Source organism: Thunnus thynnus, chromosome 17, assembly GCF_963924715.1.
Source record: "Thunnus thynnus chromosome 17, fThuThy2.1, whole genome shotgun sequence".
Classification (NCBI taxonomy): domain Eukaryota; kingdom Metazoa; phylum Chordata; class Actinopteri; order Scombriformes; family Scombridae; genus Thunnus; species Thunnus thynnus.
Window position 1 is genome coordinate 21876921 of NC_089533.1, and position 20398 is coordinate 21897318.

At 40.4% G+C, this 20398-nt stretch overlaps 3 protein-coding genes and 1 non-coding gene across 4 annotated transcripts; 1 reads left to right on the top strand and 3 right to left on the bottom strand.

The window, feature by feature from the left end:
- Positions 1-70: 70 nt before the first annotated feature.
- On the top strand, positions 71-7894 carry st13 (ST13 Hsp70 interacting protein). Its single transcript, XM_067615907.1, has 13 exons — positions 71-226; positions 623-762; positions 1729-1777; positions 1985-2075; positions 3137-3210; positions 3345-3411; positions 3529-3613; positions 3804-3914; positions 4751-4853; positions 5101-5217; positions 5370-5409; positions 5584-5672; positions 7185-7894. The coding sequence occupies exons 2-13, from the start codon at positions 653-655 to the stop codon at positions 7317-7319; spliced, it is 1071 nt and encodes a 356-aa protein (XP_067472008.1). The 5' UTR covers positions 71-226; positions 623-652; the 3' UTR covers positions 7320-7894.
- A 1546-nt stretch (positions 7895-9440) lies between these two features.
- On the bottom strand, positions 9441-14057 carry rbx1 (ring-box 1, E3 ubiquitin protein ligase). The gene is made up of 5 exons (XM_067615908.1): positions 13922-14057; positions 12678-12756; positions 12104-12174; positions 9853-9938; positions 9441-9679 (listed from the first exon to the last, which is right to left on the bottom strand). The coding sequence occupies exons 1-5, from the start codon at positions 14045-14047 to the stop codon at positions 9667-9669; spliced, it is 375 nt and encodes a 124-aa protein (XP_067472009.1). The 5' UTR covers positions 14048-14057; the 3' UTR covers positions 9441-9666.
- Positions 14058-14201: 144 nt separating this feature from the next.
- trnaq-cug (transfer RNA glutamine (anticodon CUG)) lies at positions 14202-14273 on the bottom strand. Its single transcript has one exon. It is a non-coding gene; the product is annotated as a tRNA-Gln (tRNA).
- A 241-nt stretch (positions 14274-14514) lies between these two features.
- Positions 14515-20388, bottom strand: chadla (chondroadherin-like a). Its single transcript, XM_067570953.1, has 9 exons — positions 20202-20388; positions 19956-20111; positions 19683-19828; positions 18491-18729; positions 18114-18379; positions 16764-17100; positions 16266-16618; positions 15793-15959; positions 14515-15699 (listed from the first exon to the last, which is right to left on the bottom strand). Exons 1-9 carry the CDS (start codon positions 20259-20261, stop codon positions 15396-15398), a joined length of 2028 nt encoding a protein of 675 aa, XP_067427054.1. The 5' UTR covers positions 20262-20388; the 3' UTR covers positions 14515-15395.
- Positions 20389-20398: the final 10 nt, after the last annotated feature.

A 20398-nucleotide genomic window follows, 5' to 3' on the forward strand; every position in this document is an offset into this window, starting at 1 on the left:
TGACAGGTGTCACTCAGGGCTACATATGTATGTAACCATGTGCCTGACAGTCGACACTCGGGGCAACAAATCCCATTTCCATAGTCCGTCTGTCCGACAAGTTGCCTGAATGAAAACACAGGAGCGACGCCACCATCAGTGAAGCAGCGTTGTGGCGATAAAATCGACTGCAACCTTCCTCTGCGGGCTTTCTTATCGGGTGTCAGCGGTGTAAACCTTCGATCAGGTTCGTTTCCTTGTGATTACTGAGCATTATGGCTGCAGCTGCGACGTGTTTATCATTGAATTGCGGCCCGTATTGCAGCTAGCTATTTAGCTAAACGACGTTATCATGCGTCAAACAGTCATCGCGTCATGGATGGATTCACATTTCTAGAAACTTCTGCGCTTGCGGTCACTGTTAAAGCTTGTTTGCATGGTTGCTGCATCGCTAGCGCTTGAATTGTACGTATTTGTTATGTTTCTGTAAAGCGTAGAGTGAAGAAGATGAGGTTGTAGCGCACGCTCATTCAATCCCTTCACGTTAGCATGCCGTGCTAACGCAGGTATTATCGTCAGCAGCCGCGCGCGTAAACAAAAGCCAGACTTTAAAGTTTTTATTTCTGTTTGATCCCGCACGCAGCTCTGTGTGTGCTGGACGTGACAGAGCAGCATGGACGCGCGGAAAGTGTCAGAGTTGAAGGGCTTCGTGCAGATGTGCGAGTCCAATCCTGATATCCTGCACCTGCCTGAGATGAGCTTCCTCCGGACCTGGTTGCAGAGGTCAGTAATTACACCTCAGAGCACAACTGTTGCTCCAACAGGTGAACACACAGGGGATTTATTCTTTCATTATAGGACTGGAGTATTTAGATGAAGTCTCAAACACCAGACTGCAGGCTCAACACGTGCCCTGTCCCGCCCACCCCACCAGTACATACTGTGCTCTGTGTGTGTGTGTGTGTGTGTGTCTGTGTGTGTGTGTGTGCGTGCGTGTCTGTCCTTGATGATTTACATTGACTGAGTAGATTTAAATCACATAGAAATCACTCACTTTTTGGATTTAGAAGGTTTATGGAGTTATTAGAGCTGCAACTATTAGTTGATTAATTGAAAATTAACAGCCAGCTTTTTTTGATAATCATTTTGAGTCATTAGTTAAGTCTGTTGGTCTGGACAAAAGAAAATATTTGAGGACGTTGCCTTGGGCTTTGGGAAACCATCTATACCTCAAATAAGTAATCAATTAATCTAGTAAATAATCAGCATATTAATTGATAATGAAAATAAATGTTGGTTGCAGATCTAGCAGTTATGCTGTCTTGCCAGCAAGCTGAAATGCAGACTTAAATAGACTAGAGATGAAATAAGTTGATTGTAATCAAATAGTTTATGAACAGAATAATACTCAGCGTGTATTTTGATCATCCATAAACCATCAGAGTATTATTTAAAGTAGATGATTTAAAAAATCACTAGTTCTAGCTTCTTTAACGCAGGAAAATTCTGGATGTATTTGTGGAACCATTTGAAGACATCACCATGAGCTCTGGGAACTTATAATGGGCATATTTTTACTGTTAAAGTTAACAATTAATTGAGAAAATAACCTGCACGTCAACTGATGATGTAATAACTTAATCTTCATGGGGACTTGATGTTGTGGAGCTAACATGGACTGGTGCAGCGTTGTACATGACATGGAGATGTACTGCTCACTAACTTGTTCTCCATCATTTTATATTGCAGCATGGGTGCAACGATCCCTCCCCTACGTAAGACAGGAGATAGATGCCAGGTACCACTTAATATTTTTGTTATGCTTTTTATTTGACATCTTTTGATACTTTGGTTTTGTTCTTAATTTTTTTGTTCTGTATTTTCAGTTCAGAACAAACAAATAAAACACAAAAATAAGAAAATATGCACAGTTGAACAGTGCTGGCTGTTGATCAGTTGCCAGTAAGTTTTCACACTCATCACATCGGTGCTCTCTGACTTGTAGGGCGGTTGTCCCTGTGGTCCTCCCCCGACAGCGGCTTCGCATCCTGAGCCTGAGCCTCCTGTGCTGTCCGAGAGCGAGGAGAGTGATTTAGGTACGGTATGTCTATCTCATCAAGCTGTGGACTCGGGGTCAATGCCTGATCCCCGTGGAGAGACTAGATGTAGCATTACCTATTATTTATATTTTTCTACCATCTGTCGTTCAGATGAGCACATGTTGCAAACGTAATAGATTTTTTAAAAACATTTAACATAAAATATGTGAGCTATCTCAGTCTAGCTGTAAGCCTTTAAGTTGATATTTTGAACTTGTTTGCCAACAATTGCATATTTACACATCCAGCAGTGACTGAGCAACATTAGGATTTGTTTTTAGTTGTGTGTTTCTGGCCAACTGACAAATGTTAGTCCAATATTCACTCTCCTTCTAAGTCTGTGTTTAGTCTCTACCAACTCCTTAAGAGAAAATCTGGCTCTTAAGCTGCAAAATGCTCCACTTGGTTCATTAGCTTGTCACTAACGTTGTTGTTTCATGCTGAGCAGCTACTGTACAGTGGCTTTTTAGAGCTTTCTCTGTCAGTGCTGGCTAAGACAATACAACAATAAGCTGAGGAGAACTTATCAGGTCATAATTTTGATTGATTTTGATTCATTGTTAATATAGAAATTTATTATTTCTATTATTATTATTTCTTCAAAGCATAATAATAGGTTTATGCCTCTAGATTAATCACTTTGTTGCATTTTGTGACCATTTTGAAGATGGTGCAAGTCTTGATAACAGGGTTCTGAACACTTACTGTAGGTCCGTGTAGTTATTCAAAGTCTTTAAACCTTCATCAGAGCAAATGTTAACTAAAACTTATAAATATGTGCATTAGCACAGCTTGCAGGAAGGAAAGGATCAGCAAGCTTCACTGTGTGTGACGTCTGAGACAGTCAGACACAGAATTTCTTTCCTTCAGTGTATTTAGTTTAATCAATGTGAATTTCACCAAATCTAAGAAAAATATTTCTAAACACGTGCTCAACTTATTACTCTGAAGAGTGCTTTGAATTAGGACTTAAAAGTAATTTAAGATTGATTTTGTTTGTATAAAAGTTGGATGTGTCCCAACAAGAACTTATGGTAAATGCTGTTTTGCTTTTTCAGAAATTGACCAAGAGGGAGTGATTGAACCAGATACTGATGAACCACAGGACATGGGAGCGACTGACAATGTTGAGGTAAAGTATTCTGCTTTTCCATATTTATTTATTTATTTATTTTTAATCAGAACAGTTAACAGTTTATTAAAGAGATTCCAGGCTTGGAGAATAACTAAACTTTTAACACAGACTGTGTCCGTATGTTTCCTCAGGTCACAGAGGAGATGATGGACCAGGCCAATGAGAAGAAGATAGCAGCTATTAATGCTCTAGGAGAAGGTGGGTTGATATTGTGCTTGCAGAGACAGTTTCTGTACTGATACACAAGGTAAACAGAGCTAAAGACTGGGTTTAATGTATGATCTTTAATACCTGTTTCTATTTTTTTTCTTGCAGGGGATCTGCAGAAAGCTCTGGATCTTTTTACAGAAGCCATCAAGCTGAACCCTTGTGTAGCCATCATGTACGCCAAGAGGGCAAGGTGAGAGTCTTTCATTCAGGTTGTTTGTGGCAGATCATCAAAGTATTATTCAGCCAAGCCACTGTTTTATTCCTCAAAATAATCAATAACATTTAAGTGCTTAATGTTAAGGACTGACACACTTCTCTCTGCTTCATGACGGCTCTTTTGTTTACACTGTGTGTGAGTGTAATCACCCTCTTCGTGTTAGTGTTTTCATCCAGATGAAGAAACCCAACGCAGCCATCAGAGACTGTGACAGAGCCATCAGCATCAACCCAGACTCTGCACAGCCGTACAAGTGGAGGGGAAAAGCTCACAGGTACATTTCTACGTTATAGGTGCTTTCAGATATGTAAAGTTGGCCAAGAGGTAACGTTACACCTTAACACATGCAGGATATAACCAAACCCTCAGTGTAAACACTTCAAAGTATAACACAGCTCAACGTGTTCGGCAACTGATGTTTGATATTTCATCAGCGGAGCTAACTTTGGGTTACAGCAGGGAATAATCACTATAATCATATAATGTGATCTATCGAGCTTTGGTGACCAAAGACGACCTGACCCAGATTCTCACAATGTCACTGCTGCTACAACACACGTCTCCAAAGCAACCAGTTGAACTATGGTGTGAAATAACACACAATAAACTGGCCGACACTAACATTATAATCACCATTTGTGAATAAAGTTCAGCTGTGATCAAAGCTCGCCTTGTGTTTTTCCGCCTTTTTCAAAAACATGAGAGGAGCGCAGATGGATGACGTCTCTCTGTTTTGCATTTTTTTCACATCTTATCACTTCGACTCACCAGACTCTCATCTCACCAGCTGACATGCCTCAAAACTGATCTCAGTCTGACACAGATTGTAGCAGAGATTTTATGTGACTGATCTCACAGTGTGAGAAGATTGTCATCATGAAAGAGTATAAGGGCCTTTTGTCACTGAATTTTTTTTTTATTCTTTTTTTGACACCATGCAGTTTTTCTATCTGCCTTTCATGCTGCTTGTACCAACTTGTTGGTGAACTAATAGTGTCATATTTTGCTTGTTATCTCGTGTGTGTGTGTGTGTGTGTGTGTGTGTGTGTGTGTGTGTGTGTGTGTGTGTGTGTGTGTGTGTGTGCGTGTGCGTGTGTGCGCGCGCTGCAGGCTGCTGGGCCACTGGGAGGAGGCAGCCAGGGACCTGGCCACAGCCTGTAAACTGGATTATGATGAGGACGCCAGTGCGATGCTGAAGGAGGTCCAGCCGAGGGTACAGTAAAGTTTAATATAGTAAAGGAGTAAAAAGTTGTTTCCATTAGTTTGTAGTAACTGTGATGCAGATGTGTCATATTAATGTGTGCAAGCTGAGAAGAGGAGTTGGGTTCACGTGATGCTGATACACGGTTTGATCGGTCTCCAGAAGCTCGTAATGACTGACAGGAAATCAAAGATGCAAAGATTCTCCCAGATGTGAGTTTGCGGTACGTTATTCTCATCATGCTTCTCTTTGTTTTCAGGCTAATAAAATCATGGAGCACAGACGCAAATACGAGCGCAAGAGGGAAGAGAAGGACATCAAGGAGAAACAGGAGCGGTTAAAGAAAGCCAGAGAGGAGCATGCACGAGCTCAGAGGGTGAGTGAAGAGTTTCCCTGCATTTGATTGAAAGTTAGAACACAGTATTTCCTATTACAGACTCAGAAAAATACAAGAAATGGCCCTTTTTAAAGTAAGAGTTCCTGCTCACACACACTTAATCCTGAATGGTTTCTTTTGTCTCTCAATAGGAGGAGGAAGCCAGACAATTTGGTGGAGGATTTTTCCCAGGTAGGAGAGTGAAAGCATGCTGGTTCACTGACATACACTCCAAATGTCCTTATAGGAGAGGGAAATGGAAAAAATACTTTTTTTTTCAAGCCACTTATCAGACAGACGTAACAACACCTGTAAGTGCAATAATTAGTGCTGCCACAGTGAATCAGTGTCATTGTCGCTCTGCAGGTCCTGCTGGATTCCCAGGCGGAGCCCCTCCTGGCATGCCTGGTCTCGGTGAACTCTTGAAGGATCCTGAGGTGCTCAACGCCATGAAGGTGACTTTAACCGCTCAGCACATCCCTCCACTTCCACTGCTATGTCTCATGTTTAAAGTTGTAGGAAATACGCTTATTCTCCTTGCTGAGAGTTGGATGAGAAGTTTCATGTCTGTACAGAAATACGAAGCTCAGCCAAGAGACAGTTAAAAAACTCACCAGCACCTCTAAAGCTCACTTATGAACATGATATATAAAAATCAATGTGTAGGAACGTCACAGCACATAACCAGACAACTCAGTGTTTATGTTTTCTCATTCACATTGAGATGAGTCTTTTGGAGTTCACAAGTATCATCATCACTGCTGACACAGAGAGGAGGAACATGTTTTAATCCCACACTATAACGTGTATTTGAGCCTTTGGCACTGCAGCATGGAGATGGACTTAGATGAGATATCCTGTTGTTCACCCAGAGAGATTAAAAAGGTTGAAATCCTGTTTACACAGAACAGACCCAATGTACTCGCTCAGCTGCTGCACCATTAGAGGCAGACTAGAGAAGACAACGCTGTTTTTAATGTATTACTACCATCACTCAGTCTGTCTAACTGGGACATTGTTCTTGTTCATGTTCACCAATTCTGAACAGACCTGTGTGGACTTGTGAAGTTCTCTGAATAGGTTTGCTTTTCTCGACAGTCTGATCAATGTTACAGCTGCTGGTGCAGGTTAGGTGAAGAGCAAATGTAGACCTGCAGGTTTTATGAAAGACGGAAGGGTTGAATGGACTTCTCTGCGATCACCATTAAATTGAACTCTTAAGGAAAAGGTAGTCGTCAGTTAGATATAAGAATAGTTAATGTAAATTTGGGATATACTAGTAGATAGTGGGATGATACAGGGTTATAAGGTAACAAGATAAAGAGTCTTTTTTCCCTCATGGGACTTTAAAGGAAGAGTTTGAAATTTTGGGAAATGTGCTTTGTGTTATTCGTTTTTTTTGCCGAGAGCTGAGCTTGACTCATAGTTGTATATTAAGGGTTTACAGCGTAGCTGCGGAGCATACACATAACACATAGCCGCTGCAAGCTGACATTTACCTTGATAAAGCTCTCATGTATGAGGAAATATGTAGCAGGAGCCAGCGACCTGTTAGCTTAACTTTGCTCAAAGGCTGAAAATGGGGAAATGGCTAGCATGGAAGTGAGCTTTAGAGGTGCTGCTGGTAGGAGAATTTTGTTACCATTGGACAGAGCCAGGCTAGCCATTCCCCCCCGTTTCCAGTCTTTGTGCTAAGCTAAGCTAACTGGCTGCTGGCTACATATTTTGCATAAATAAGAGAGTGGTATCAATCTTTTCATGTAACACTTGGCAGGAGAGTAAATAGGCACATTTATGAAGTATTCCTTTGAACACTGATGGATTTTATTGCCCCTTGTATTTTGACATTACCTTGTCTTTTTTTTTTTTTTTTTTTTAAATGTTTTTCTGTATTCTACTTATCTGTATTTTGGTAATGCATGTAAATGTGAATCATGACTCTGTTTGCCTTCCATATTCAACTCCAGGACCCCGAGGTGATGACTGCCTTCCAGGATGTAGCACAGAACCCGGCCAACATCGCCAAGTACCAGAACAACCCCAAAATCATGGCCCTCGTCACCAAGCTGAGTGCCAAATTCGGAGCTCCACCACAGCCGTAGACGGGACAGGACCGGACCAAAGCGGAGAGGAGAAGGGGGGAACGGATGCGTGGTGAAACAATCTGGAGAGCCACAACGCTTTTCAACAATTATTCCACTGTGTGCAGATCAGACAGGGAAGCAGGCGACAGGTTAATCGATGTGATGTAGAGAAACTGGGGCAACTTTTAAAATGTTCTTAATCAGCCCGTCAGCACTTAACAATGTCTCAACAAAGCAACCCGATGGTTAGGAATCATGTCTTTATATTTAGACGACCCCTCTGACTCGTCTCAGACAGGACTTAACCACAAGTTGACATTTCTTAACCTGTATCTGGAAACGCTTAACTGGGAGCTCCTGCGCTAAGAGGCTAGCTAACAAACATTTTTACAGCCATTTAATAAGTGAGAATGGTTTAGCTACCTGTCTTTTCTTTCTCTGAACAGAGCTGAACTCACACAATGTTGGAACTTTTTGTCATCAGTTCTGTTATTATAAATGCAAAAAAGTTACTTATTATGATGTCTGACCCTGTTGGAAAAATGATTCACAATAATAAAACCTCTGTTGCTGTAAAGCAGGTTTGACATTCATTTGTAGTTCAGTTGGTCTTTCATTTCCTTCATTTTTCATCGGTGGCTATTAACTGGTGCAGTGGAAACGCAGACCTGTGTTTGTCTTTTAATTCATTTAAGAATTTAATCATTTATATTGATTATTTATAACACTGTTTAGGATTGTATCTGAAGGTAACAGCTTACTTTAATACTCAGTTGGCTAAAAATGACTCAGATGTGAATATAATGTTCTGTGATGCACTAAGACTAGAGACGTACTTCTTTGGTTATCCACACATGATAAACAGTGGCCTGTTTCATTAATAGTTGATTGAAAGTTCTGTTGCCTTAAAAAAGGCCTTAACACACCATTTCTGTCAGACTGCCACCTTTGTGTTTGAAGAACAGATCCATTCTGGTCCAACAGACTGAAATTGTGGAATTAAAACGGCACAATGAGCCGTGATTTTAATGCCTCTCCTGGTGTGGGGGCAGTGTTAGAACAGGGTTTTATTAATTGGGATTTACAGGAGCCTTGTATTTATCATTATCTACAGTAGATTTGTGAAAACAAATGTAAAAGTTTTGATGTAAATTATAAAAGTAATAACTTAGGCTTTCATCAGGGTGCCAAATACTTTTGCTGGAAGGCCAGATTTGGACCACTGGCCACTGTTTGCCTACCACTGGTGTTTAATAATTCAGAGGCTTTCATTGAGTTTTTTTTGTCACTTACCATCCAGGAGGATCTTTACTCAACTCTCTCTGATCTTTTGAGTTTAAATCCACAGTAAAGTTGTGGTGTATTTGGTGTGAACTGATGTGAATTGATGTGTTTTGAGTTTCAGCCTCTCATGTATCCTCATTAGAAGAAACTTTCTCATTAACAATTAGTCAGATTGATTGTTAGTAGTATTTTTTGTAATCTGTTACCTTTACAGTAATTTAACAAAAATGTCAAACATTCACAGGTTCCAAATTTCACAAATGTGAGGACTAACTGCTTTTCTGTTTTATGAAATTATTTGAATATATTTTGGACTGTTGGTCAGAAAAAACAAGCAATTTAAGAACATCACATTGGAAATGTATGATGTTTTTTTCTAAGATGTTTTGACATATAGACTCAAAGACTTATATAGTTATAGACTTCATTAAAAAAAGAAAAAATGGATGGATTAACTAATAATACAAATTGTTGTTAGCTTCAGCCCTAGTTCTCATATTTAAGTAACCAACTGTTCCTCGCTGTCTTTTAGTGAATAACAACACTGTTAGTTCCTTACTTGTTTTTAACAGAAATTGAGTATACAGTGCAAGTCTCTACAGGTGCAGTAATATAAATCAGACCCAGAGGGAAGAGTGGGTCACCAGGCCACTTAATCCGCCCGGGGCATCTGTCTCTCAGCCAGAGGATTACTGCTCTGTAACACACGCTCAGCCCTGGATCTCACCGGCTCTGAATCACAGCATCAGAGCTGATCTGAACAAGGAAATTCCTGTTACTGAAAACAGCTTTTCAGTTTCAGTGTCCACCCAAATGTAGTTTAAATGTTAACTAAGTCATAGTTGTGAAGGTGAGTCTTTGCAAATGTTGAGCCATTTTTATTGAATAGGATACAGCACAGTGAACCTTCTGAAACTCCTAAAAAAAATATCTTTTTTGTCACAACACTTGTGTTTATTTGTGTACTTACAACATACCAAAACAAAGACGTAGGAGTAAATAACTAGGATTACAAGCAGGAGGGTAAAGAGAAGCAGTGAGGGTGACGCTTAAGCCAAGAAAGAGGTCAATAATATTCCAACTAGTGTCCGTATCTGTGAAAACATAACAGAGAGAGAGAGAGAGAGAGAGAGAGAGAGAGAGAGAGGACACACCGTCAATACAGCTGTTCAGTTCAGGAAATATTCACAACTTTTCACTGTCTGAGGCTACTAGTGAACAACCAAAGTACACTGTCACTGTTGAATCTACAATTTAAGGTACTCACTTCTGAAACTCCCACTCCCTGTTGTCTAGAGGGCACACCTGTCTGGTTTTCAGCCAACGAGAAATACAGTGGAAATGGAACGCATGCTGTGGAAGACAAACAGGGCAGAAAGATATTTACATATATGCAGCGTATATCTCAGCATAACCAGATTAGGGCAACAGTCCATTTTAACTGTTTTTATTTTCGCCACATAAAAAACGTCCCCAATAAAAAACTTACATGATTAGTTGTATAATTCTTTATTTTTATAATTCTACTGAAGTTTTGTTTACATCAGCAATGGTTGTAAGTACAGGAGAAAATCAGGTCTACTTGCTCTTCTGTGCCTTTTTTGCTCTCCAGTAACTCAAAAACTGTTTATGCTAAACATACTGTTAGCATATATATACACTTTAATGCCGTTTCCTGTATTTCTATGAGATTTGCATAAATTTGCATATTAACTGAGACATTCCTGAAATGTTTTAATGCTTCCAAGATGGCTGACATGTCAAATACTACCCAATTCTTTGAAGGAAGATGCTGACTTTTCTTATTGGTAACAAATGCAATTTATTTAAGAATAAATTAACCTCCCCTGAAAATCCTATTTTTGCTGACCTCCAGTGTTTTAAAGGAAGTTCCCGTTTATTTGAACCTGATGTATTTCCCATAAATGTGGCAGTTGTGACTCTATGTTCTGCTAACTTTGCTCTCTGCAGCTCTGTTATTGAGATTCAGATTGAGATTCGGGTGAATGAGGCCTCGTGTGTAATGACGGTTATTGAGGCAACCTCCATCAGCCTCCAACTGCTTTTGAAATAAACAGGATTTTTACATGAATTGTTTCAAAAGTTTGAGAGTCTGAATGAAAGTAAACACAGGAACTAGCCGCCTGTAGCAGCATTATGGCTGACTGCATAGTGAACCACATCCGGGACAGTTTGCACGTCAGTTTGTTTACGTCTGACGTTGTAGCTCAGTGTCTGTTCATGCTAGAGAAGTAGTAACTTAGTAGATGAAATAAAATGGTTCAGGGCTGCAAGTTTCCAAATTGCAAGGATCAAATGACAAGATCCACACTGTGCAGTTTTCACGGAGTACCGCTGGATGATAAAGACACATATACTTTAATTCCTCACACAGTTACGTGTTGAAATCATATTTTTCTTACTGTGTGGAGCTGAACATTTAACCCAGACGGCCTTGTTCTTTTCTTCCAGTTGATTTTGTGAAACAGTCTCCAGGACGACTATGTTGATAAACACTGTAAATCCTTGTGTAGTAGTTACACAGCTGGGATTACTCTAATCCGTGGACTCTTCTAGATTTTCCAAGTCTGGCAGCAACAGGTCTGACTGCAGAAAAAGTTTTCCTCTTCGCTCGTCAGGAGAGCAGTACTGCAGGAACACCAGCAGTTTCTCTGAGGTAACTGTTACTGTACGTTGACTTTCCTGATGGTTCTGTTGCCTTTCTGCCTCTATTCTTCATTCTTCCTCTTTCATTTGTTCTATCTCCTCTCTGTATAATCTGGCTCAAATAGACACAGCTGGCCAGTCAAAGTGAAATGACTCATGATCATCCTCATAATAGTCCACGGGATAATCCATCATTGCACTTAGTTTTTTTTAGTTTCCTTGCAGTCTAAGTGCAGTGAAAGTCAGCCTCATATATGTAAGTAAACCGGCACACGCAGATGAATATATGGGTGGTCTGGTTAGCCGGCAGCCGGATGTAGTTCCCTATACAGTTAGCCATAATGCTGCTCGTTATACGCAAGGCCTCGTTGGCCCAAATCTCAATCCGAATCTCAATAAAGGAGCTGCAGAGAGCAAAGTTAGCAGGACAGAGTCACAACTATGGGAAATACATCGGGTTCAAATAAACTGGAACTTTCCTTTAACTTCTCACCTTGCTACAGTGATGTGAGTGTACTCCAGGACACTGTGACATCACTGTTGGGTGTTGTTACAGGCTACTTTTTCCCTCTGTTGTATAATGCAGGTAATTTTCGTTTTATTCACAAATGATTTGAGATTTCTGACACTGCTTCACTATGATGGAGGCGACTGAAATTTGTGTTTGTGATGCTTGCAAAATTAAAGTTGCATTTTTTTGCTTTTCCAGTAACGAGTTACTGGGGATAAACCACAGACCTTGTGAAAAGCTTTTATTGCTAGACTATTTTGTACTTGAGGTAAAAAAAAAAACAACAACCATAAGATGTTATTTCAGCCCACTCAATGTATTTCAGTTGATGGAAACTCACATTGCAGACACCCCAGGCTACAGTGCACTCCTCAGAGGTTGCAGAAGCTTGGTTGGCCTGGCACTCTATACCTGATGGAGGAAGGAGAAATGTGTCATAAGTACTGTTTCACAAACAGACATGTCTGATGAATGTCATTTACAGCTTCACAACTCATGAAAGCTCAACCTGGTCAAATGATTTATTCTTTTAATAGACAGGATAACCAAGTTACGGCTCTGTAACTCTGCTTACTGTAAATAAACTAAGAACATTTTTATGTGCCTGTACACTTTAAAGTTGGTAAATTCACCTTTAATTAGTGTACTTCACTATAGTTGAAATCACATCCTTTACAGAGTACAGGTGTTACCTTTGAGATTATAACTGTATCTCAGCTGTTGTGACTATCACATTCAAAAGGAGTTCTTTAACATCTACCATACTGTCGTATCCTCCCTACCATTGAGAGGAACAGCATACAGTTTGTTGATGTGAAGTTTCACAGAAGCTGCTCCTGACCAAATCATTAAGAGTTCACATAGTCTATTATGAAAGCAGTGTTGAATCCTAAACTGTGTGAAAGTGAACTTACAGAGATCCATGATGTGATTCCGACAGATTGCACAATTATCCACCACGATGTCCCAGGCCCACAGCGCCACAGCATTCCACTGGTGGGGAAAAAGGTACATATAAATGTCATTTTTAAGAAAATATTTTCATGCACAGCATACAACAGCTTTAGAGATTAACATCACCACCTAAACAATAAATTCTTATTTGGGAATTTGTAAACAAAATACGGAGATTTTAACTTTTTTTTGAGAGGATTTAGAAAACCAAATGCATGAAGTGGAAACTGTTGAAGGATTTGACTCAGAACAAAGCTTGACTATTTGACATGATGTCTACTACTACTTACAGAGGACGTCACAAAAAAACAAACAAACAAAAAACAGTGATGTGGATATCACTGATTCTTGATTTCACTTTCTATTTTGACAATTATTTTGCTAGTAGCTTTTTAACCAGAAGATACAGATTTGAAGATGTATCATAATTGTAAGTATATATATTTTAAGTTAAATTTCAGGGTCTAAGACATTGTGCCAACACTGATAGTGAAATTACTGACATTGTCATACTGTTCCATCTGATATTATATTATTTTTATACCACTACGAAATATAAATATGTGCGATATATAATTGATGAAGTTAACGTTATCCTTTAATCTGGGATTATCAAAATGTTTTGTTAACGTCAGTAACGTTGCCGTTCGTTAGTAAGTAAGCACGAAGTTCAATCATAATTTGTTATAGGTTGACTCACATTACTTTTGGGGTGGATCATAGATATACTACGGAGAGGAACGGTGTATATACTGTATATGTTATAACTTCAGGTATTGACTCCTTGTGGGAGCTATCAGCCTCAGGAAAGGCGGCTAAGCTAGGCTAATTTAACGTTAGCTCACCGAGAGCTTGGCTGTTAAATTAATGTTAACGCTTGGTTTACCGTTAAAATTGCTTTTCTGATTTGTTGATTAACGTAGCTACACTCTGGTTAGTTAGGGAAGGTTGGCTATTCATCGCTATAAGTTCTGGTTATTAAATCTTTAACGGTAACAAAAAAAAGAGAAGTGCACATTCATGCCCAGTTTGAGGCAGGCTAACAGCTAGCTAGCTAGCTAGCTAGCTTACTATCCTAACGATAACGAGTGAATTAGCGTTAGCATGCTAATGGCAGTGAGCTGTGTTAGCTGTCATTTAGGACTGCTGACAGATTGTACAGTTTCTTCACAACTCAACACCGAGTTACTGTATGTTTCCATACCTTCTTTACTTCAAACCGCTTCTTGCTCGCTCCACTGTTTGTGCCGCTCGGTGTATCTACATCCATAGCTGCTGCCATCTTGAACGAAGAAGTTCTGCGTGACCGCCCCGGAAGCAAAGCAGACATTTCCGTCACCCCAGCGCTTTAGTCGATTGTAGCAGTTTGTGACACAATATACTCACTCTGGAGAGGGGTTTGGTTATACTATGTCACGTTGCTTAACGTTAATTAAGTATTTATAATTTCAGCCGCATATGAGGTGTGTAAAGCATAAAAGGTTAGGTTCCACCGAGATTTGAACTCGGATCGCTGGATTCAGAGTCCAGAGTGCTAACCATTACACCATGGAACCACTGATTTGTGATCTTTACACTTTAGTTTTATATTGTTGGGAATAGCTATATGTATTTACGACTCATAAAAATGTTCTCTAGACATGCAAGTTATTTTTGTATGCGTCTATACGTATTTTTTTTAGGAAAATCCTGCGTAGTATGCCTTTAAGACATAAAAATACTCAGCTTTGAACAAAAATGTGTCTGATATGCTTTTTCTACAACAACAAAAACAAAATTTACCACTTTAAAATCCTTAAAATGGCATCTATTCCTTCTCCCTCATTAAAAGTCCAGAATCAATTGATATGCAAATTTTGTTTATTTTAAAAGTTTAACTGCTGAACACAAGATGTCTCCTACTTCACTGTAAAGTTCATTCTCAATGTTTGTGCACTGGAGGCTTCAAGTTTCCACATCACAATTGTGTAAATTGCATACTGGACCAGGATTGGATCAAAGCTATTTGTGATGTCAAAAATTATGCTCATAGGTCCACCACTTGAAATCAGATTTTCAGTGAGCAGAGAAACTTTCCATTTTCAGTAGATGAATGTGAAAACAGTCTTCTAGTGTCAGACTCTATATACATCATTCTGCACAGTGAAGGTCAAACATCCAATCGTAGGAACATGAAGAAAAACATTTTTGAGTAGAGGGGTACTTTAAAGGAAATTGAATTTAGGTCGTACAGCCACATTTCAGCTGAGGGGTAGTAGAGGACTAGGCAGCTGATTGTGACCAGAAGTGTAGACTATTGTAGTTTTTCCTGAGATGGCTTTGGCAGTTTGAACTAAATGTTAAATGAGACTATCTTGACCGTGTGTTGAAGACGTGGTTATGGTCACCATGTGTCAAACTAATCTTACCAATGTAACATGTACACCTCCTACAGGATTGGGAAGGGAATTGGTTGGGTACTCGGGTTGCTTCTGTCTTTTGTTTCTCCTTTTTTGCTGTGTTTATTATGCTTGGACAGCAAAGGGAGCATGTAAATCCCACACAGTTGTAATCTTGCACAGCAAAAAAGCCTCTTTACACTCAGCTGTCACACCGCAATAACAAATCCATTAACACGATGCCCAGGCTAATTGCAAAAAACTAGAAACTGACTACATCCAATTTGTTATAATGACTTATTACAGTGTCTTCTTTTTTGTCACTGTTGATGCCGCAGGTTTCCTCTGAGGCCGATTCTTGGTTGGTTTGGGCTGATTAGCTTTGGGCTTTGCAGGTTTAGCCTTAAGTCCAGGAACCTTTGAGAGGCTGAGTTTAGGGTTCTTCACTTTTGGACGTGTGGGGGCCACAGCAACTTTTTCGTCTGGACGTGAGCTGCTTTCAGGGCAGGACTTGAAGACATGGATGTCTCTGACCTTCTGACCTCTGAGCTCAGGAGGGTTTCCACAGGTGGCGATCACTTCCAAGCTCACATTCTCCATCCACCTGAGAAAGTTATTTCCAAAAAGGTTATGTCTGGCAAATTTTCTCTGCCAAATGATTTCCAAAACCCTAATTCCAGGGAAAATTTGTACTGACCTGCGTAGTGGCATCAGAGGACAGTCACACAGCAGGGGGTTGTCCTGCAGGTCGACCACCTCCAGGCCGGTGAGTGGGCTCAGGTCAGGAAGCTCCTCCAGCTGGTTCCCTCTCATAGTCAGAGCCCTCAGCCCTGGGCCCAGCCCTGCCAGAGCATCCTTGGACATCTGGATGGTGGTACAATTTAAAAAGCTGATCAGCAATACATTCTGCTTTTTGAGCTGTTGACATGGTTATGGCCTCAATATCATGAATAATATTAATCCAATACTTAATTTCACATAGTCATGCCTAAACTAGAGGCATAATTGTGTTATAATGCTCTGTATTTTAATATTTTTACACCAGAAATTAGATGGAGAAGGAATGGAGAGGCAGTGAAAGGAGGAACACAGGAGAAAACATAAACATGATGCAAAGGACACATGAAATGGGAAATGCTCTTCTGTTAGGTCGAACAGGCTTTTTCCTACTTTCTCCATGCCCATCTGGTTCATATAAAGCCTCTTCAGACTCTGGGATAGGGGCTGGAACGCATTCGGTCCCACCCAGCGAATTGAGTTGTGAGACAGTTTGAGCTCCTCCAGATTAGGGGCCGCAGACAGAGCATGGGTCGGCACCTCCGTTAGCTGATTTGAATCCAGGTGAAGTGTGCCTAGGAAAGCAGAGTCCAGAGCCCCCTTGGCAATAGCAGTTATGGTGTTATTGGTCAAGTAAAGCTCCATTAGTTTAGGGGTTACTGAGGACAGCAAACCTGTGGGCTCTAGTTTTGAGATGGTATTTTGCTCCAGGTGTAACATTAACAGACTTGGTAGGAGTGCCAGAGCTACAGGAGAGACACAAAGAGACAGAAAATATCTGTGTGTCAGTTTCCTGTGATTCTAATACATGTTCTTATATATATATGGACCATGTATATTCCTGTAATTTTAATTTATATACAACCAGATTTGACTTGACTGGCCACTGACCTGATCCAGGGAACTGTGCCAGCCGGTTCCCTTCCAGGTGAAGGTAAGTGAGCTCGGGGGCTCCTGCAAAGGCTTCAGGGTCCAAGGATGTGAGGTCATTGTCAGAAAGATACAAATAAAATAGGTTTTTCATTCCCCGGAAGGCACCGCCTTCGATCTCGTGGATTTTGCAGAATTCCAGGTGAAGAGAAACCACTTGGCTGGTGCCTGGGAAGCTGTTGGCAGGAAGGTAGTGGAAGTGGTTGCTACGGAGGTCAAGCAGCTGCGTCTTGGTGGGGAAGCCTCGTGGTACTTTGGTGTGACCCCGACCCTCACATGTGGCATGCTGGGCTTCAATCTGGGAGGGTCAAATCAGAATGGAACATTATAACAATACAACATAATGGGACTTATAAACAGCAGTGGAGTATTTAGGTCTTTTTCTTCAAAAAAAAGTAGCAATACCACAATGTAAAATACTTTTATAATTTATAATACCTATATATAATATTCAAAAACTTGCTTAAGCAAAAGAGCTGGAAATATTATTAGTAAAATATACTTAAAGTGGACCTTAAAGTGTAAACGCTAAAATGTAGTGTAACAGTAGCACAAGAGGAGACGAGTCAAAGTCAGCAAACTCTTTTCATAATGTCAGTTACACAGTAATAACTATATAAGGTTTACTACCATTAGCTAATATTAGCAACCTTAAGATACTGGTCATACCAGACCAAGTAGAGCTGCAACAGCAAAACCCCTATGTGTATTTAATCGATCAATGGTAGTTTTATTAATTATGAATTTAACTTTTCATTTTTAAGAAGAAGACTGTGTTATTTCTTTTTTAAAAAGTAGTATCAAAAGTAAACTGACTTATTATACAGAATGTGCTATATTATTATAAATTCAGGTTTATTTAACTTTGTTAATTGGTTCAGTAACATGTAGGCAGCATTCATAGTTGGTCAAGGAGGATATAATTTGAACTGCTTTACACTGTTGAGCAGTTTAATTAATTACATTGCACCATGTTTTATAAGTTGTATGTATGTGTGTGACATCTTGAATCTTGAAAAGTAACTATATCTGTCAGATAAATGTAGTGATCCTTTTGTCTCCATACATTTAGAACCCTATAATCTTAACAATCCAGTTATTCTAGTATCTGACTTTTAGCACACACTGTATATACCATGTAACATCAATTAACAGTTTCCTTCTGTTGCTGTGTTACAGAAAAGTAGCAAATGTTGGAGATGGTCTGTTATTTAATATGGGTGGAAATGCACAAAATCTGCTCCATAAAAGTGAAATATTGTTTCTGCCCCCAGAACTGTCTTCACACAAACAAAAATAAACCAAACTCACATCACAGTCACAGTTAACTGGACACTTGACTTTCTGCTTGGGCTTGACTGTGGGCAGGGGGCTTCCTGTGCTCTCATTGTCCTCCTCAAATTCATCCTTCAGTGTCTCCCCCCTGCTGCGGCAGCGCAGATCCAGAGGAGCGACCGCCTGCAGTGGCTCATCTGAGAGGTGAGGAGGTCCAGCACAGGCTCCAAGCAGCTTCACGCCACCGTTACGTGCCCACTCCCTCAGGGGCCGCATGTAGCAGTTACAGTAGATGGGGTTTCCTTCAAGAATAGTGATGGTCAACATGTATTAAAGATGACATCACTTTTAAAACTCTCATTTAAAATCACAAGAGTCACTTAAAAGACAAAAACATCAGAACACAATTGTACCCGTCAGGTTGAGGCTGGTCAGCTCTTTGGGGCCTGAGAGAGGCTCCAGGTAACGAAGCTGATTGTGGCTGAGGTCCAAGTGGGAGAGGAGCGGGGCGCGGGACAGAGCCTGGTCTGACAGGTCCTGAAGGGACATGTGGTTGAGGTAGAGGTGTGTCAGCTTTGCCATGGAGACTGATTCTTCCCCGAGGTAGATCATGGGGTTATAACTCATGTCCAGGCGCGTGACCTCACGGAGTCTTTACAAGGTAAAGAGAGTAAAGTAAAAAGTTGAATGACATATCTGTGAAACAGGTCACAAATATATGCTTTTATTCTTTAAAAAAAAGGATAAATAGTTAGTAATAGTAGTAATAGACAGCTGGGAACTGTAGTTTTTATTAAATGTGTGTATGTGTGTATTTTTTGGGGTTTATTTTCAGCTGCGGATTTGGTGCTCCAGTGAGTATTTACAGCAGCAGGATAGTATGTGGAATTGAGTCAAAATGAACTACAGTGTTCATGGTAATGAAGGAACGTTTTTGGACAAGAGTGGAGCTCTATGGCATAGAGGAATAATTTATATGAGGCTAGATGCACACATAATACTTGTTAGTAGAATCAGTCTTTGCTGGTTTTGGTCTTTTCATGAGATTTGTTGAAAATAAGAAAAATATAGAATATCACCAGACTTATCCTTTAAGGCGACGCCCGCATTATTACCTACTCATGATGCCCCATCTTGTAGAGGAGGTTGGGGAGTCAATAATAGGCGCTCATATGTCATTTCTGCCCCCTAGTGGATTTATCCGGCATTGGATGACATGAAAGACGAATGGACAGTCCACCACTTCTTTACTTATAAAAATGATATTCATCACTTTTATTTATATTGTCCAAAATTACAAAATTGCCACAGAGGGCTTAACAACACTCTCCAACCTTAGCTCCACAATTCAGACCAGAAAATACTGCAAAAATATCTTGGAATGGGAAAAAAAAAACTCAAGAAGCAACAGAGTGATCCTTCATCTCAGACATGCAATAAGTGTTGTATAAACAGAGTGGACAATTGCAATTTTCTGTCAGTAGCAAAAAGCTGTGTCATTTGTTCCTATGGTGACACTGCTGAGAAGTTGGGAGCACTGTTTTCCATTAGAATATTAAAATAACACTTGTATAATGCCCATAATAATCCTTCAGCTTGTCCTACCTGGTCATGGTCTGAGTGGGGAAGAACTGCAGCTCATTGTGGTCCAGGCTGAGTCGGTTGAGGGTGAACAGGCCAGCGAACGCCTCGGGTGCCAAGTTGTTAAGGGAGTTATGGCTAAGACGAAGCCACTTGATGTTTTGCAGGCCCTGGAGGAGAAGTCAGACTGTTGTGGGATCCTATTGCCAAAAATAATCATTCATTGTGAAGAGTGTGTAGCAGCTTATTGTGTCTGTGTTTGTGAATATGTGTGTGCTTATAAATGAGTCTGAATACCTGGAAGGCCATGTTGGGGATGTAAACCAGCTGGTTGTGGGTGAGGGCCAGCATGTTGAGGAAGCCAAGCTGTGTGAAGGCTCCAGGCTGGATCTCCTCCACACGGTTATGATCCAGATGCAGCTCCTTCAAGGAGGAGAGTCCGTCAAAGGACTCCTGCAACAGTCAGAGAGAAGGAGGGAATTAGAAATTAAGAAAATAATATCTTTTTTGAGCAAACATGAAACATTTGCCCCTTCCTCTTACCTGGTAAAGGATGTCAATTTTGTTGTGGGCCAGGTTTAGGGAGACCACACGACCCAGCATCCGGAAAGCACCCTCCTTCACCCTGATAATGTTGCAGCGCTGCAAGTTGAGGTGGGTGAGGTAAGGTGTGAGCACAAACGCCCCCCTGGGCAGCACCTGCAGGTTGTTATTCCTCAGGTCGAGTTTCACCGTAATCT

Excerpts from the sequence above, each read along its gene's own strand:
- chadla (XM_067570953.1), bottom strand. The coding sequence starts at position 20,261 with ATGCTGGGTCGTGTGGTCTCCCTAAACCTGGCCCACAACAAAATTGAC. Across the intron at positions 17,101-18,113 it reads CAGTTAACTGTGACTGTGAT|ATTGAAGCCCAGCATGCCAC; the intron begins GTGAGTTTGGTT and ends TGACCCTCCCAG. Across the intron at positions 15,960-16,265 it reads ACCAGATGGGCATGGAGAAA|ATGTCCAAGGATGCTCTGGC; the intron begins GTAGGAAAAAGC and ends ACCACCATCCAG.
- rbx1 (XM_067615908.1), bottom strand. The coding sequence starts at position 14,047 with ATGTCTGCTTTGCTTCCGGGGCGGTCACGCAGAACTTCTTCGTTCAAG. Across the intron at positions 12,757-13,921 it reads AGCGGTTTGAAGTAAAGAAG|TGGAATGCTGTGGCGCTGTG; the intron begins GTATGGAAACAT and ends TTTCCCCACCAG. Across the intron at positions 12,175-12,677 it reads GAATCACATCATGGATCTCT|GTATAGAGTGCCAGGCCAAC; the intron begins GTAAGTTCACTT and ends TTCCTCCATCAG.
- st13 (XM_067615907.1), top strand. The coding sequence starts at position 653 with ATGGACGCGCGGAAAGTGTCAGAGTTGAAGGGCTTCGTGCAGATGTGC. Across the intron at positions 1,778-1,984 it reads AGACAGGAGATAGATGCCAG|GGCGGTTGTCCCTGTGGTCC; the intron begins GTACCACTTAAT and ends TCTGACTTGTAG. Across the intron at positions 3,915-4,750 it reads TGGAGGGGAAAAGCTCACAG|GCTGCTGGGCCACTGGGAGG; the intron begins GTACATTTCTAC and ends CGCGCGCTGCAG.